The sequence below is a fragment of the Vipera ursinii genome (genome assembly GCF_947247035.1).
Source record: "Vipera ursinii genome assembly, chromosome: 3".
Lineage (NCBI taxonomy): Eukaryota > Metazoa > Chordata > Lepidosauria > Squamata > Viperidae > Vipera > Vipera ursinii.
Genome location: NC_139516.1, coordinates 191929623 through 191945373, shown reverse-complemented (window position 1 = coordinate 191945373; position 15751 = coordinate 191929623). Strand labels below are relative to the sequence as shown.

Here is a 15751-nt window from a genome sequence, read left to right as displayed (position 1 = left end):
TGTCAACAGGCAACCAGAGCAAACGGATACAACTGCATACTCAATATATCCTTCACTCCTCACCTCCTGCAGATATAGCTTACAAGTGGTCTCCAAGGGAAGCTCATGAAAAACACATTACAGTATGCTACAAATATGTATATAGCATCATGTCTGCAACAGTGGTAAATATCTGTAGCTTGGGTGTAGGATGAGGATGAAGGTTTGTTCTCCGAGCTTGAGAGTTGGTTTCCAAATGTTTCATTACCAGGCTAGGTAACACCTTCAGCAGTGCTTAGTGTATGTCTGTATCAGTTTTCTACTTATATAAAGGCTTCAGGTGTGGGAGTGTCAAGTGAGGATCTTGTGATGGGCCAGGTGTGAGTCATCAGAGAGAGGTTTGTGATGGGGAGTTACTTCAGGTAAGGGTCATTGGAGGATGTGAATTAGTGGGTTAGGACTGAGTCATCAGTGGGAGACTGGTAATGGGTCTTATGATGGGGAGATCATGTCTGTTATTTCAGTGAATTCAGGCATGATATCTATCTGGTTCAGATCAACTGGTTAATTTTTTGGCTGTTTCTCAAGAAGGCTATATACTTATTTCAGACAGTCCAAATACAATGCCTGCTTTGTCTGTCCTCCTTTTGTAGGACAATTCTCATAATAGAGGCTGACACAGGTGTCCTCAAGTAAATGCACAGGATCAGTGACAGGAAGAAAACCAGGAAGTTGCCCTTAGAATAGTTGAAAAATAATACCACTTTTTAAAGGCATGTTAATATAATTATTAACAATTGAATATTTCTGGATTAATAGATTACTCTGGCATGTTCATGGAGATTGAATATATAAATTATTTTATCTTTTTTTTACTGATCTAATAGTTGCACTGAAGCAAAGAACAGGCAAAACTGATTCCACTGAACTGGAAAAAAAATCTTGTTAGAGAAACTATTTTTGTGTGTAAAAGCACAAGAAACATGAACTAAAATCAACTGAAAAATAGCTTTAGCAAGAATTGGTATTCTCCTAGTTCACTCTTTGTTTGCAGGCACTTGTTCAACTGTAGCTTTCCTCCAAAATGATTCCATGTTGGGCACACTTGTTCAGTATATTAACAGACCCGTCCTTCAACAGTTCAAAATTATTGCTATGCAGGAATAATCTTGGCAGAATTAATGAGAAAAACACAACAAAGAGCAAAATGGTTGTGGACCAATTACATGCCCCTTTTGATTCTCAACCCATCTGTTTCCAGAAGCTGACATTGTTTCCTAGTCCTATGCAATTACCGGAGTATGTGATTGCCTTTATGACCAAAATACAGTGGAGACAGCTGAAAAGTGCAAAGCTTCCTGCCAGATTCTCTGGGTCTCTTGGTGCATGAAACTACAAGAAATAATGTATTGAAATGCAGATGTCTGTTGATTCCCAATAGAATTTCTAACTCTAAATCCTTTATTGCACAATCTACAGGACACTGAACTTCTAAATATCTTCATGTCTAAAAATGGGCTTTCATTTTCCTCCTGACAGTTTGTCCCTTGTGGATATGGACTAGCACTGCATTGCTACATGTATGTTATTGAGGCCAATGAGCCAAGCAATGACGCAGAATATACTGTGACCCTTTGTTCACACTTAACAAGCATCTGTCCAGGAAATTCAGTGTACTCATGCTTTGCCTTTAACCATACTATAATACTACCTATGACCCAGCTATTTTGTCCTCCATATTTTAAGGATAGAGACCACATAAGAATAGCATATTGGACTGTGCAGAGAAGTGCCCTACTTCTTTATACTATGTAGTAAAGAACTTCACAACTGGATTTTCTGAGATATAGCAGTTATTTCTACATTAAGTCAGAAACATGACAGAATTCTCATAAAGCTGTATCTCAGTGTCATATCTTAAGTTTTCTGTGTTCCAAGGTTGACATCTGCATGCTAAACTGAACTGTAAGAAGCCAGGTCAGTACTGTGAATGTGCACGTATCTTCATAAACAGCATTCCCATAGTATATTTTTTGCCTGAAATACTTTCCCCTATAGATATGAAATTAGCTATAGACTGAAAAAAGAAACCAAGTAAGAAACACATCTTGGGATATATTCACAGACTATGGACATCCCTCAAACTGTTATGAGAACAAGGTGTGAACCAATAGTGTATTCATGATTTATCTATGCTACAGAAAGTAATGTAGGTAACATACCACACAGACATGCTTCCATTAAACTAAAAAACATGGTATCTTGATTGCTACCCACAATGTGGAATATTTCATATATATGTGATGGAAGGTAGAACAATATGTTTAGGAAGATCTTCATCCATCCTAAAGTTCAGTTTATTTTGCAACAGAGGAGCCTGACTTTCATTCATTCAGCAACTACGTCAGCATTTCTCAACCTCCACCATTTTAAGATATGTGGTCTTCAACTTCAGAATTCCCCAGCAAGCATTCTAAGAGTTGAAATCCACACATTTTAAAATGGCCGAGATTGAGAAACACGTTTATTTCAACGTAGAAGATGTAGTGTGCTTATTTTTTAAAAAGTACACTGAAGTCTTAAGTAATCTTGACACATTGTTATAATGTTTCTATGACCCATTCCTGCTTGCACATTCCTTCTCAACACATCACCACCCAGACTCATTTTCATATGGATATAAAGCATCAGGATAAAATGATGGTTCATTATAGTAGTACAGAGCTCTTATCTTCATCCAGCAAGAGTCATTTCCTTCCCAAGATTGAAATGCAAATGTGAAAATTAATGATAACTGCATTATCTGATAGCCAAGATAATACTGATTCAGCGTCAGAGTAGCACACAGCCATCCTATGATTTCCTTTGCCTTTTTACCATATTCTTCTTACTGACAGACTATATCAATGGTTAACTCTGTATCACGAATTTTTGTTAATTTACATCAAATAGCATTTCCTAGATCCTTTATCTACCACATTTTCTCCCATTTAAAAAAGACACAAAATCAAGACAGTAATCTTCAAGTCTTTCTCAGGACAGATTGTGTGTGTGTGCGTGCGTGCGTGCGTGCGTGTGTGTGTATACATACATACATACACGCACTCACACCACTGTAACTGCGTGCATGTATATGCATGTGTGTGTATAGAGACTCACATATACACATAAACACATATATACACATACATATACATATGAATATTCTGCACCTGCTTTGTAATCAGCCATTCCGATGCATACTAAGTAATTTGTCTACTTTCAACCCCAAAATATTTACAGCACCAAATAAAAATATAATTTATAAAGGCTGGGGGGGTATTGCATAAAACTGATTATAATAAGCATTTCAAACTCCCACTCCCAAATCATGAACATAGTGCAGAAATCACTAGCACTTTCCATTAAAATGGCACTGTTCATAATTCATATTTGACAAAATCAATTCCTTCATTTCGAAGTAATTACATTTTGTTAATTTCCTCACTGGGCTAGGCATATCCTTTTAAAAAGTGGTCCCCAAATATCTGATTCTTTTACCCAGATGCCTCATTCCTTATTTCAAGGGGGGGAGTGCAAATTGCACATATTTCACATCAGCAGAGCAGCCCAATCCTGTCCATGGTTTGTCCAGAAAATAAAGCCTTACTGATCCAGTTAATTTATTTCTAATGATTCATGGACCTTAAAACCTGTTGCATTTTTATTATCATTTTGATTTGGACAATCTCTTCAATTTTGAGTGGTCTTTTTAACTCAAAGAGTCCTCAAGTCACAAGCATCTGCTCATTGACCTTTTTTGTTCTTTCTTTCATTATGATGAGTAATCAATCAATGTCAACAAAGTGAAGTTCCAAAATACAAATTACAAGAGCTTCTTTAAAAGGTGAAGGGAGGCATAATAGCACAACCACACATTTTCATTCGACTTTTTGGTTTATGGGCATTTCAAGTCAGTTAATTTCCTGTGAATAATATTTCCTCTTTTTAATTCTGATTTTTGGCTACTCTGCCAGCCCAACAGAGTCTATATAGATTCATAAATAGTAACATGTCAAATGTCAAATTTAGATCTTGCTCAACAAAGATGTTATGCAAAACTGCTGATTATAACTTTATTAAAGGAGAGAAAAATAAGGGGACAGAATTACAAATACAAGCAGAGCTTACTATAATGTTGCATCAAACCTGATGAGGAATTCAGAGTTAAATACAAGCTTGGGGTAAATGGTGGTAAATGGGGAATAGCAATAGCACTTAGATTTATACACCACTTCATACTGTTTTACAGCCCTCTCTAAAAGGTTTGCAGAGTAAGCATATTGTGCCCAACAATCTGGGCCCTCCTTTTACCGACCTCAGAAGGATGAAAGGCTGACTCAACCTTGAGCAGGTCAGAATCGAACTGTCAGCAGAATTAGCCTGCAGTACTACATTCTAACCACTGTGCCACCATGGCTCCTTGTGTAGCTTGACTGCTAGGCTTCAGTTCAATAAAATGGTGTTACAAAGAGTAATAACAACATCCACAAAAGGTTTGAGATGTTCTTATCTTAAATTAATTCACTGAATTCTTAAATGGATAAATCCAAACAACCTCCTTGTTCTGCCCCAAGGATAGCCCACTAAACATTTCTGGGTCACATTCTGGATGCCAGCACCAATATTTAAGTGTCCCCCTGCAACATTGCAACATAGTGTGTTAATGTACAGTGTATTGGAGATGGGAGCTGTAATGACATTTATTCATTCATTCATTCACTCATTCACTCATTCATTCATTCATTCATTCATTCATTCATTCATTCAGCAAGCATATGGCATGCCATACATGGACTAGCATGTAATGATATATTTCATGCCAGAAACCTTATGGCTCCAATTGGTTCAACTGGTTTCTATTGCCCTTCAGTCTGGTCACTCTTGGCATCTTAACCTGCCACTCAGATCTCTTTAGGCCATAAAAAAGAATACACCATAAGAAAAATGTCTATGGAGTTAAGAATGCATTAAGGCAGAAGCTTGTCCATCTCAAGGATAAAACACCCAGATACAAATTGAGCAATGTGATATATGCAGTCCAGTCCAGTGAGACACATACAGATCATACATTGGACAAACAAAAAAATCACTTCACAAACATATGGCACATAGGAGAACAAACCCATGACGACAAGACTCAGCAGTCCACCTGCATTTGAAAGACAAAAGCTACTATTTTGAAGACAGCAAAGTCCACATTCTGGACAGAGAGGACCACAGTTTTGAAAGACAGGTCAACAAGGCCATCTATGTTAAAACTGAAGAGCCCTCTCTCAACAAAGGGACACCACACCACCTATCTCCAGATATACCTGCAAGTGGTCATAGCGGGAGTGCTAACGACAAGATGGCTTCAAGGAATATAAATCCTTTCATTCTCCATCATTCAGTCAGAACTGAAGAAGTTTCTTGGATAAGAAGTGAAACTCTTCAAGGAAAAACAAAGAAAGTCCAGTTGCCTCTTGAAAAAAGTACCTCTAGAAAGGCCGTAAGGAAAAGCTGTTTTTTGCAGCTTTTTTTAAAAAGTCAAGGTTAACTAGCTTTCAAGTAGAAGCCTTGAAACTGATTGGTCTTTGTCTTAATATTTGTAATTTGAAGTGTAACTGGGAAGACTCAGCACCTATACTTATATCACATGCAGAATAGTGAACTCTCTTTCCAATAGCTGCTGGTCCCTGAAATCCTAGCTCTTGTTTCCTCTTCTGTTTAATTAATAGCCTCCCAAGCTAATCCCGCTTTTCAGCATCCAGATCTTCAGTAGCCACTGTCTACTAATTGCATCTGGAAGAGGCAAATATGGATAACTTAGATGGCAGCTAAGATATACAAAACTTAACTTTTTCTTGACACTTAAATTGTTATTAAGTCAAACAGTTGACTCATAATTTCAAGGAATTTCTCTTTTGCTTGCAGTTTTAACTTTTAATTTAAAAAAAAGAATTATCCAATAAAATTAAAACTTGGCTATATTACTTGAGACCCAGATTCTCCAGTGTAGGATTCTATATTTTTATTCATTTTAAATATTCCTTATTCCATTGTTTCAAAGTAATGTTTAAATTAATTCAATTAATATTATTTATGTTGCAAATAAAATTCTAAAATTTTGAATTGATGACAATATGCCCACTTTTTTTTTCAAATGAGCAGGGAAATTTAGTGAGTTCCTTTATTTGCCAATCAATTTCTTCTAACTTCATTGTAAACTTCATCTCCAGCTTTTTTCTAAGGTGGGACAGTTACTTGTATCACAATGCTTGCTCCTGAAAAGAAATAATGGTAGTGGTAATTACGTAAGAATTAATTTTCTGAAACATCTGTACCTTGTTCCCTCTCACTTCTTTACACTTTTCAGTCCAAATGCTGTTGAGTCTTATTGGCCATTTCAGCACCGTTGACGTATATACTCTGTTATTTGGGAAGCAGTTTGTAGAAGGGACCCATGCCTTTCCTCAATCTAATATGGTTTAGCATCACCCTAATGGCTATTCCCATGCTTTATGGTAGCAGAGGTACAAGCACTCCCCAATTTACAACCACAATTTCCACTGTTAAGCAAACTAGTTGTTTAATGAATCATGCCCGATTTTTTTACTCTTTTTCCCATGGCTGTTAAATGAATCACTAAAGGTAGGTGAACCACAGTCGTTAAACAAATCCGTCTTCCCCCATTGACTTTGTCAGAAGTTGGCTGGGAAGGTCATGATTCATGGCAATCATATGACCCTGGGACGCTGCAACTATTGTAAATACTTGCCAAGCATCTGAATTTGGATCACATGAATGTGGGAATGCTATAATAATGGTAGTAAGTGTATCGCTTATAAGTCACTTCTTACAGTGCCACTGTAACTTCTAACAGTTGCTAAATGAATGGTTGTAAGTTGAGGACTACCCAAATGCACATATGGTGGATGGGGTGGGGTATTATGCAGCACTTTGTTTTACTTATCTTCTTCTTGATATTGCTGTAGTTTAACAAGGTTCCCCATCCTTCCTATTACTAAATTTGGTTGTGTTTTCTTAATCATGCATCAGTCAAACCTTTAAAGGACGAGTTGGCATATTTAAAATTTCAAAAGAATTTTCAAGCACATTCACAGAATGGCTGCCATATGGTAGCTTTACCTATTCAAAAAAGGATTGCTATGCCTGGCAAGACCATTCATAATATAATCAAACTGCAAGCAAATTGAAGTTGTTTTACAATATCTCCTCTGGCCTATAGGATGCCTCCTATCACTTCAGATTAGCTTCGTCTTTTTCTGGGAAGGAGGACAAACTTCAAAACAAAGCACTGGGGTGCAACTTCCCACAACCTTTTATTTACTGGGAAGGTCCTCTAGGGCTAGTAATAGGGAGACAGAAATAATGCTATAGATAGAAACTAGCACTATGCTTTCTAACATTCCTGTTTTTTAATTTACTTTTTAAAAGAATTTAGTAGAAAATGAAAAGTAGTGGAGTGTAAGGCAAGTGATGTAGTGAACTCCAAGAGAAGTACCTGTGGACATGTGTTCATCCTGGCCTTAAGCTATAAAAAGTTAGGAACAGAAGTGTCATCACCTTTCAATCCATGTTACTTACAAAACCTTATTATAAACACTTTCTCTATCCTGGCTCCTATCCTCTGAATGAGATTCCCCCTAAAATCCATGTTGTTCCTACCTTGTTGGCATTCCATATGCCCTTAAAGATGTGATTGTTCTCCCACGTCTTGGTATAAGAAAGAAGGATTCCCTATTAGATGTGTTTTTCTGTAGTGTGAGCATATCCCATCTTGATTTGAATTCTGTTTTTATGGTTCAGTATACTGTGAGTGGCCCAAAGTCAATTTAAGTCAGTCAAGCAGTCAATTAATCTATCAATCAAATTACAAATTAACTCAAACAGGCAAATATATCCAACATACCTTCCTCTTGTTATTTTCTCCATGACAACCCTGTAAGGTGGGTTGGCTGAAAGACAGTGAGGTTGCCCAGTTGGTTTTCATGGCTAAGGTGGGACTAGAATTCACGGTCTCTCACTTTCTAACCTACTGTCTTGACCACTAAACCAAAGTGTCTCCAACTGTTTTGCACCACCCAGAATCACCTTACTGAGATAGATGGCTATATAAATTTGATAAATAAATAATAAATATTTTTTCAATATAAGCTAATTCCTTCTTATTCTATAGAGAAACCCCAAAACCTTGTTCATGCTGAGAACCTTGTTTTTGATGTAAGGGTCCTAACCATTTATAAATGCCAAAATATATACTTTGTATATGGAATATATACATTTCAAGCACTGATCTGTGTATTAACTAAAATACCAATGCTAACCCAGGCTGCTGCATTATTGGACAATATTATAATATGATCCAACCTAAGGCATTTTCATACAAACTGATTAGGAACCAGACATGTTCAAAAGCTAAAAAAAAAGTTCTAGAATGCTAGTAGCATTTTTTCGTCCTCTGATTTCTTATAATTCTGATATCTAGTATACATACATTCTATTTATGACACTTAACTTTTCTATTCATAGATCTTTTTAGCCTTGAATAGATTCAAAATTTCTTTATCTCCTAAGATGTTATGAACCAGGCGATACATGTTAAAAACAATTGGTCAGTAATTCACATAACAAAGAAATCACAAGAAAGTACAATTTTCAATGTATATTTTATTAATTGCAATAAATTACTTTTTTAAAAAAACTGAAGCTACATTACCTCAAAGCTAAGCAAGTAATTACTTTTTTTTAAAAAAAGTTGAAGCTACATTACCTCAAAGCTAAGCAAGTAATTTCATTTTTAAATGGATTCCATGCTACTTTAACTACACTGAAATATGTTTGATGGCAAATCTTGTTTTTACATAATGCTAGATGCTTTGTACAGAATATAGGCATATTTTTGTAAATTATTAACAACATTATAAATACCACCATTATAATCCGATATACTATCTTCCTTCATTCTTGTTTGCTCTATATTTTCCACCTACTGATTTCAGAAAATTACTGCTGAAATTCTTTTCCTCTTCATGGACAGAATACAGCAATTTGCAAAGTCAAGCAAGGATGAAAATGTGATTGAAATATAAGAGGTTGTTTTAATGCAAATGTTGTTACTGCATTATAATATTTTTCCAGCTCTATTCAGCTGCTTAAACAGAATATTCTTCATTTTTAAACATTTGCAGACATGGCTATATTGAGAATATGGTTTTAAATATAATTTTCATTATTATATATCATTTATATAACAATGGAAGAATTTTTACTGTTTTTATTGAAAAACTCAAATGAACTCAAGGAGAAAAGCATTTCTATATAATTTTAACAAATTTAACTCTTGCTGTCTTTTTGTGTCTCACAAATCAAGTTGTGCATTAATAATTCTCTAGATCATTTTTATTCATGCTGAATAAAAATGCCACTTTTTCCAGCATTGTCAGGTTCCTTCTACACCATTTATACTGCTTATAAGAGAAAATATTAGCTTACATTTCTGCCTAAACATGAAGCTCTTATACTTTATTGATAGCAGTCTGCAGGTTTCTCTCTTAACTGTGAAGTCAATGACCAGGGTGTGTTAAATGATTTATATCAAATGAAAAATGATAAGAAAAGTCCTTGAAAACATCATTGACTGTCATATCCATTTGTTAAATGCAACGTGCTGCTAATGTAAGTTCAGAATTGGAAACTATATAATAAGTACTTAGTTTCTGGCCAAAAAATGTTTAAGGAAGTACTAGCTCCATCCTTTAAACAATCTAGGATCTACAATTAGTAACTGTAAGTTTGAAGTGTGTTTTAAAGACACAAGGAAATCCCAAAGGAGACCTGGGAAAATTTAACATAGAGGCAAGCAAAAATAGGGACTTTAGAATGAATTGAAACTATTTTAATTTCTACCATAGCCATTCTTCCCCTCTAAGAATTAGAATGACTATGTCATAATATTGTATCATTCCAATGGAACTCTGGGAAAGAGCATGACTTTTCTTGCTTCCAAATCCCATCCAAATACTTCAGCAGCTATCTGCAAATAATGAAGGTATATCTTCCAAAGTTATTGTTTGCACATGGCTTGCCAGATATGTCACACCTCAAGACCGCAAAATGGTTTTGCATATCAAAGGAAAGATGCATACATAATTTTGAGTGTGTAAGAGTGATCCAGTGACTGAAAAGGAAAAGTATTTAGTGTTCTTCTGGATTCTCCAAAGTTCATTTCCTGCTGCTTTGGCAATATTAATTAGCACCAATTCACCAACTGAATTATGGCAGCCAGAGGCTAAGCAGATCCAAGGTTCTTGATAGAACAGTTTTGGTCCATTTCCATTTTGCCTTTGCATGGAAGCTGGTGCAGACAGAGATTGCTTTTGTCATTCCAGTAGATTACTTTCATTTATAAATAAAAAGAGTGGAACAGTGTGTGTTAAGCTTCCTGGATTTCTCAATCATAATGTTCTTCTACTCCAACTTATGGGTTTGGAGGCTATAGGAATCACTAGTGCTGAAGTATGAATGAGATTCTGGAAACTGTTCAAAAGATCAAGAGCCATTTCTATTTCTCTCACAATCAGGGAGAGATACACATATAGACAGATCAAAGGTTTCAATTACAGATTTTTGGTGTGTTCATGGATTTGGACTAATTTATTGCCAAGCAGTAAACACTTTGTGCGTTCAGAAATATTATTATTATTATTGTTCAACTTGAAGACTGTGAATTTCATATCTTAACTTCATTTCAAAGCTGTTTTATTTCTAAAAGAAGTCAACACAAATGCTAATGACAAGGGCAATCAAGTATGAGTTCATTACCAGATTACACACCATTCTCCTATGTGGAAACATTTCCACAAATGGCATTTTAAACAGATCTTGAGATAAATCTTTGCATTTTAGTCATAACTAGACAATCCGTGACCTGCTGAGTCATCATTTCAGAGATATTTCATTACCTAAATTGACAATCACATGACTGCAGCTCACCACAGCACTGAAGTGGCCACAATTATGCCAAATTTCATCCCACAAGAGACTAAGGTCCCAAAGTTTGCTCATTTGAAGGATACTGATTCAAGAATGATACCCCAACTGAAGGTTACAAACAATCAAACAGACACAAAGGTTTTAGCAGTATGTCAATACTTGCATTTAGTAGTATATAGATATTTGCATTTGGAAAAAAAACCTAACTAAAGAATATCATAATCTGTCTAGTTAAAATCAACTATTAATTTCTGTGTTGCTTCTATATAAAAGATATACTTCTGCCATATCTTTTCAAACATTACTTCTTAGCTTTAGAATCCACTTTTAACCACTGAATCAGCTGCAGATGCGGTTCAACAGGTAAACTATTATAGCACTGAGTTTTCACATATAAGCTGTTCTTTTCTTTTCCTTAGATACTCCCTTACCTGGTCCATCCCAGTCTTCTGTCTCAAGTGTAAGCGGTCCTGGTTTATCCGAACGTGCATCCCCATCAGAATCTGCTGCTTCTTGGCTGCCCTCTTCATCACCTATCAATTTGCCAAAGAAATGTATACCATTAATATGGACTTCTTTTATTTCAAGAGACTCTAAAATAGAAACCAATTGGTTTCAATTTTCTTACTAGATGCACAGTAAATGATTCGTTTGTTAGTTTGTTTAAATGATTCCTGAGGTTCAGAAAACCCTTTTTTTCCAGCTCCGGCAGAGTTTCCCTACCTGATTTTGAAATCTGATTTCAGTTCTGCAAAGTAACATTACTCTAATGAGACTGTACATTTCTTGACCAAGGAACTACCATCCATTGAAATGTTTTAATAAATAAATCAGTAAATGTTCAGGTCTGTTGGGAAATACAGACAGCTCAGAAAGCACAATGCAGTCAGAGTGGACCCTGACACCTATATTTCCAGGAATCAAATATGTCTACCATTGAAGTTAAAAATTTCGGATAAATACAGGAAAAGAATCCATCCAGGCTTATCACATCTTGCCTCGTTATTGAATATTTATTTTCTTGAAAAGCAAAGGACAAAGAAATTTGCTCAGTGGACAGGTAACAAACCTTACAGACTGCAAGATTTGTTTCTTAATAAGACAAAGATAAAAACCCTTTGAGTTTCTTTTAGGAATGATTTGAACCACCAGAATGGTTTCAGTATCTTCAGACAACCAGTATGGCTTTAAAGCAGTATTTTTCAAAATTGAAACTTTTAAGATATGTGAGTAAGATATATGGGCACTGACAGGGAATTCTGGGAGTTGAAGTCCATATATCTTAAAGGTGCCAAGTTTGAAAAACACCATTTTAAAGGAACTGCTAAAACAAGGAGGGAAACACAGAGATTTGACTGAATTTAAAAATCTTATACCAAGGATTTACTGAGCTTTATTTACAAATTTGTTAGTGAAATACAACTTGGAAACTGAAAAATCTAAAGGTTGTTTAATCAAATGGACGCAGAACTTAGATACAATAACTGATACACAACAATGGAAATGGAAGAATATTCAATTCACGCTAAATACTATGCTTAGAAAAAACCTGAGAAGCTTGCTTTTGTGTGTGTGTGTGTGGATGTGTCTAAGTCCCTGTAGTTTTCTTGGCAAGATTTTCAAGAGGTGATTTGCCATTGCCTTCTTCCTAAGACTGAGAAAATATGGCTTTAAAAAGGTTAATGAGCTAGCTCCATGCCTAACAATCAGTAAAATGGACAGTTAATTTTCTAAACATTATTGGAAATGCAATGAAGGGTTTTGTTAAGTTTCCATATTTGATAGCAATGTTGCACAATAAAAAGCAACAATTTCCCCAAATGATTTAGAACTGAATGAAATAAATTTTAAAAGTTGAATTTCCTTTCTAGCCTGCTATTTTTCAATTAAATATTCCTAAATCTCACATTCCTTCAAAGCATATTGTATTAGCTCTGTATAGGGTAATGGTTGCAAGAAGTACTCCTCTTGGGAAAATATGCTTACAAGTAGTCCATGACTTATGACCATTCATTTAGCAACCATCTGAAGTTACAATAGCACTGATCAAAATAATTTACAATAATTTTGCATTTATGACAGCTGTAGTATCCTGAGGTTGCATGATCACCATTTGCGATCTTCCCAGCCAACTCCAACAAAGTCAGTGGGGAGAGGGCAGGAGAAGTTTGCAAATCACAGCCACTTAACAACTGTGCTGATTTTATTAAGGACAATGCCAAAAAAGGCCATCAGGTGTGGCCATGGGATGCTTCCCTTAATAACTGCATTGCTTAATGATGGAATTTTCCAGAACCAATTGTAGTTGTAAGTCAAGGACTGCACATAATTCCTTCTACAGAAGAATGGCTACTAAGCTCCAGAAGAATGCCTCAATGTCTTACTTAATCTTGTATCTTAAAATTGATCTGACACAAAATCTAATGTGATTTGGAAACAATTCTAGATTACCATTGTAAATATACAGTAGGTTCTACCATATTTGAAATTTGGGTGTCTCTTAACATAAAATTTCCACGGCTCAGACAAAAGTTACATAATTCTGAATCTTGCTTTATACTATGCTGACTACTGATTTTTATATTTATATATTATTTGGATTTTAAAGATTGGTATTTTTAAGAATGATTTAATACATTTAGATATTTAAAGTAGTTAATGAAATACAGAACTGAAAAATATAACCGAAATCTACAATGCTTAAAAAATCCTTGTTTACGTACTTTTTTTTTCATTTTTATATATATTCTTTCTTTTCCTTTTTCTTTTTTAAATCAATGGGTTGAAAATACAATACAAAAAAAGAACCGAAGTTCCAGTATTTCCCACATTGCATTATTCAGTTTATGTATCTCAGATGCTTTATACTTTGTGTATGAGTGTGTGTGCATGTGTGCGTTCATTCTTATGCAACAGAACTACTGAGAGGTTGTTTTTTTTCTTGACTGAGTATCACAGCAGCTGTTGGTTCCCCTATAATGTGCTTTCCAATCACCTATATCTACAAAGTATTTTTTTAACAATGAACAGTTCAGAACTGACAGGTCTAGTTTCTTGTTCACAACTGCTTATCACAGCATAGATATCATATATGTTTTCCAGGTGCTTTCTATAGTTAGGATACCTTCACAGAAGCTGCTTGTGAAAGATAAGGTCATAAAAGAGATGAAAAATGTGAGAGCAACATACACTCATGGTTTTATCATCAGACAAGATAGCTTTCAGTAAGGACTTCCTGGTACAAATGGAAAGCTGCCTAAAAGACAGAGGGGGAAATGTAGAAAATTTGGACAAAGTTCAGGTGTGCTTTTTATTGAAAGCACACATATAAAACTAAAGTGCCAGCAGTACCAAAACCAAAACATGAATTAAAACTTTGCTTCCAAAATTCATACAGAATTACTGAAGATTCATTTTGTTATTTTATTGTAAGTTTAATATTGTATGTTTTCCACCCAGAGTTTCATGTGATAGATGAGTGACCTTATAAATCTGATTGGTTAGTCCATCAATAAATCCATCAATAAATTGAGTCAACCCAAAGTAAAGCTTTCTCTATATGTCAATTATTTGCCTGCCTGCTTAGCTGAGGACCCTAATATGTTAACTTTCAAAAAGTTGTAAAACATACTTTTCATCAAGCTCCTAATACTTTGACTGTCATTGTCTTCCAGATATTAATGCTTTATTCCAAACTGCTGACCTTAAATGATACTACATTCCATAAATAGAACATTACATTTTGGAGTCCAGAGACAGGCCTTGTTTCTGCTGCTGGTTGCATGTCTAATATTTGTATAAACTGCACAAAATTACAAGGAGTTTCAAAAACATAAAAACAGACAGAACATTCCTGCAGAGTTGCCAAGCCTTGCCGTTCATTTTTACATCAGTCAGTCAAAATATAAGCAAAATATAATGGCAAACATGTAAGAAACACTATAGGAAACAGCTATAGGTAAACAATTTTTGTTCCTTTTGCTACCATCTCTACCTAGAGTAGGCAAAAAAGTTTTTTAAAAGTAGAAAAAGTTCACAAAAACAAAAGTGTGATTAAAAAAATTCCACACTTCATTCTTTACATAGTTGCTTTACTTGTTTGAACTGAATCTCTGCATTTCATGCTGCAGTTTTATCCCAGATGTATACTGTATGGAACAATGTAAGACTCCAAATAAGATACCTTGCTTCAATAGAGATGAAATGCTACTGGAGAACTGTTCACATACAATCATAATTACACCAGGAGAAAATTAATGTCAACAAAATGTTCTAACTTTAAGGCAGGACTGACACAGGTTGCACATCCTTGCTCTATGTCTCAAAATTATCAGGGGTACAGGAAAATAAGCACAATTTACAAAGCTCTCTCATGTTATTAAGCTTCAGCAACATTATGCCAGGAAAAAGCTGACATTATTTAAACCCTACAACCCTTATTTAATGGACAACCATATTTTTTTCCTACAAAGTCATGCAATAAAGCATTCAGTTATCAACGAGCTCTGCATCAAATTACGGCATGCTAAGAGAACTATACAAATCCCAGATACATTTCCTGGGCCCCAATATTTCCCTGCTTCTCAGCTTGAGAATTTTGAGCATTCAACTTTAATCTGCTGGATTTCTCCAACACATCTGGAGGTGACCAGCTTGATAAAGGTTCAATTAATGTATATTACAGTATTTCCAGATACTTAGGGCCCAATATTATTCCTGCCTCCCACTTTAATTT

General features: G+C 35.2%; 1 protein-coding gene across 2 annotated transcripts in view; it reads right to left on the bottom strand.

Annotated features, from left to right (window-relative positions):
- Positions 1–15751, bottom strand: part of ZFPM2 (zinc finger protein, FOG family member 2) — a gene marked incomplete at both ends in the record, with an annotated part of 356071 nt that overhangs the window by 253282 nt on the left and 87038 nt on the right. For both annotated transcript variants that reach the window (XM_083361236.1, XM_083361237.1), the window contains one exon: positions 11448–11549. In XM_083361236.1, coding sequence (XP_083217362.1) covers positions 11448–11549 — 102 coding nt within the window. The remainder of the gene's footprint in view (positions 1–11447; positions 11550–15751) is intronic.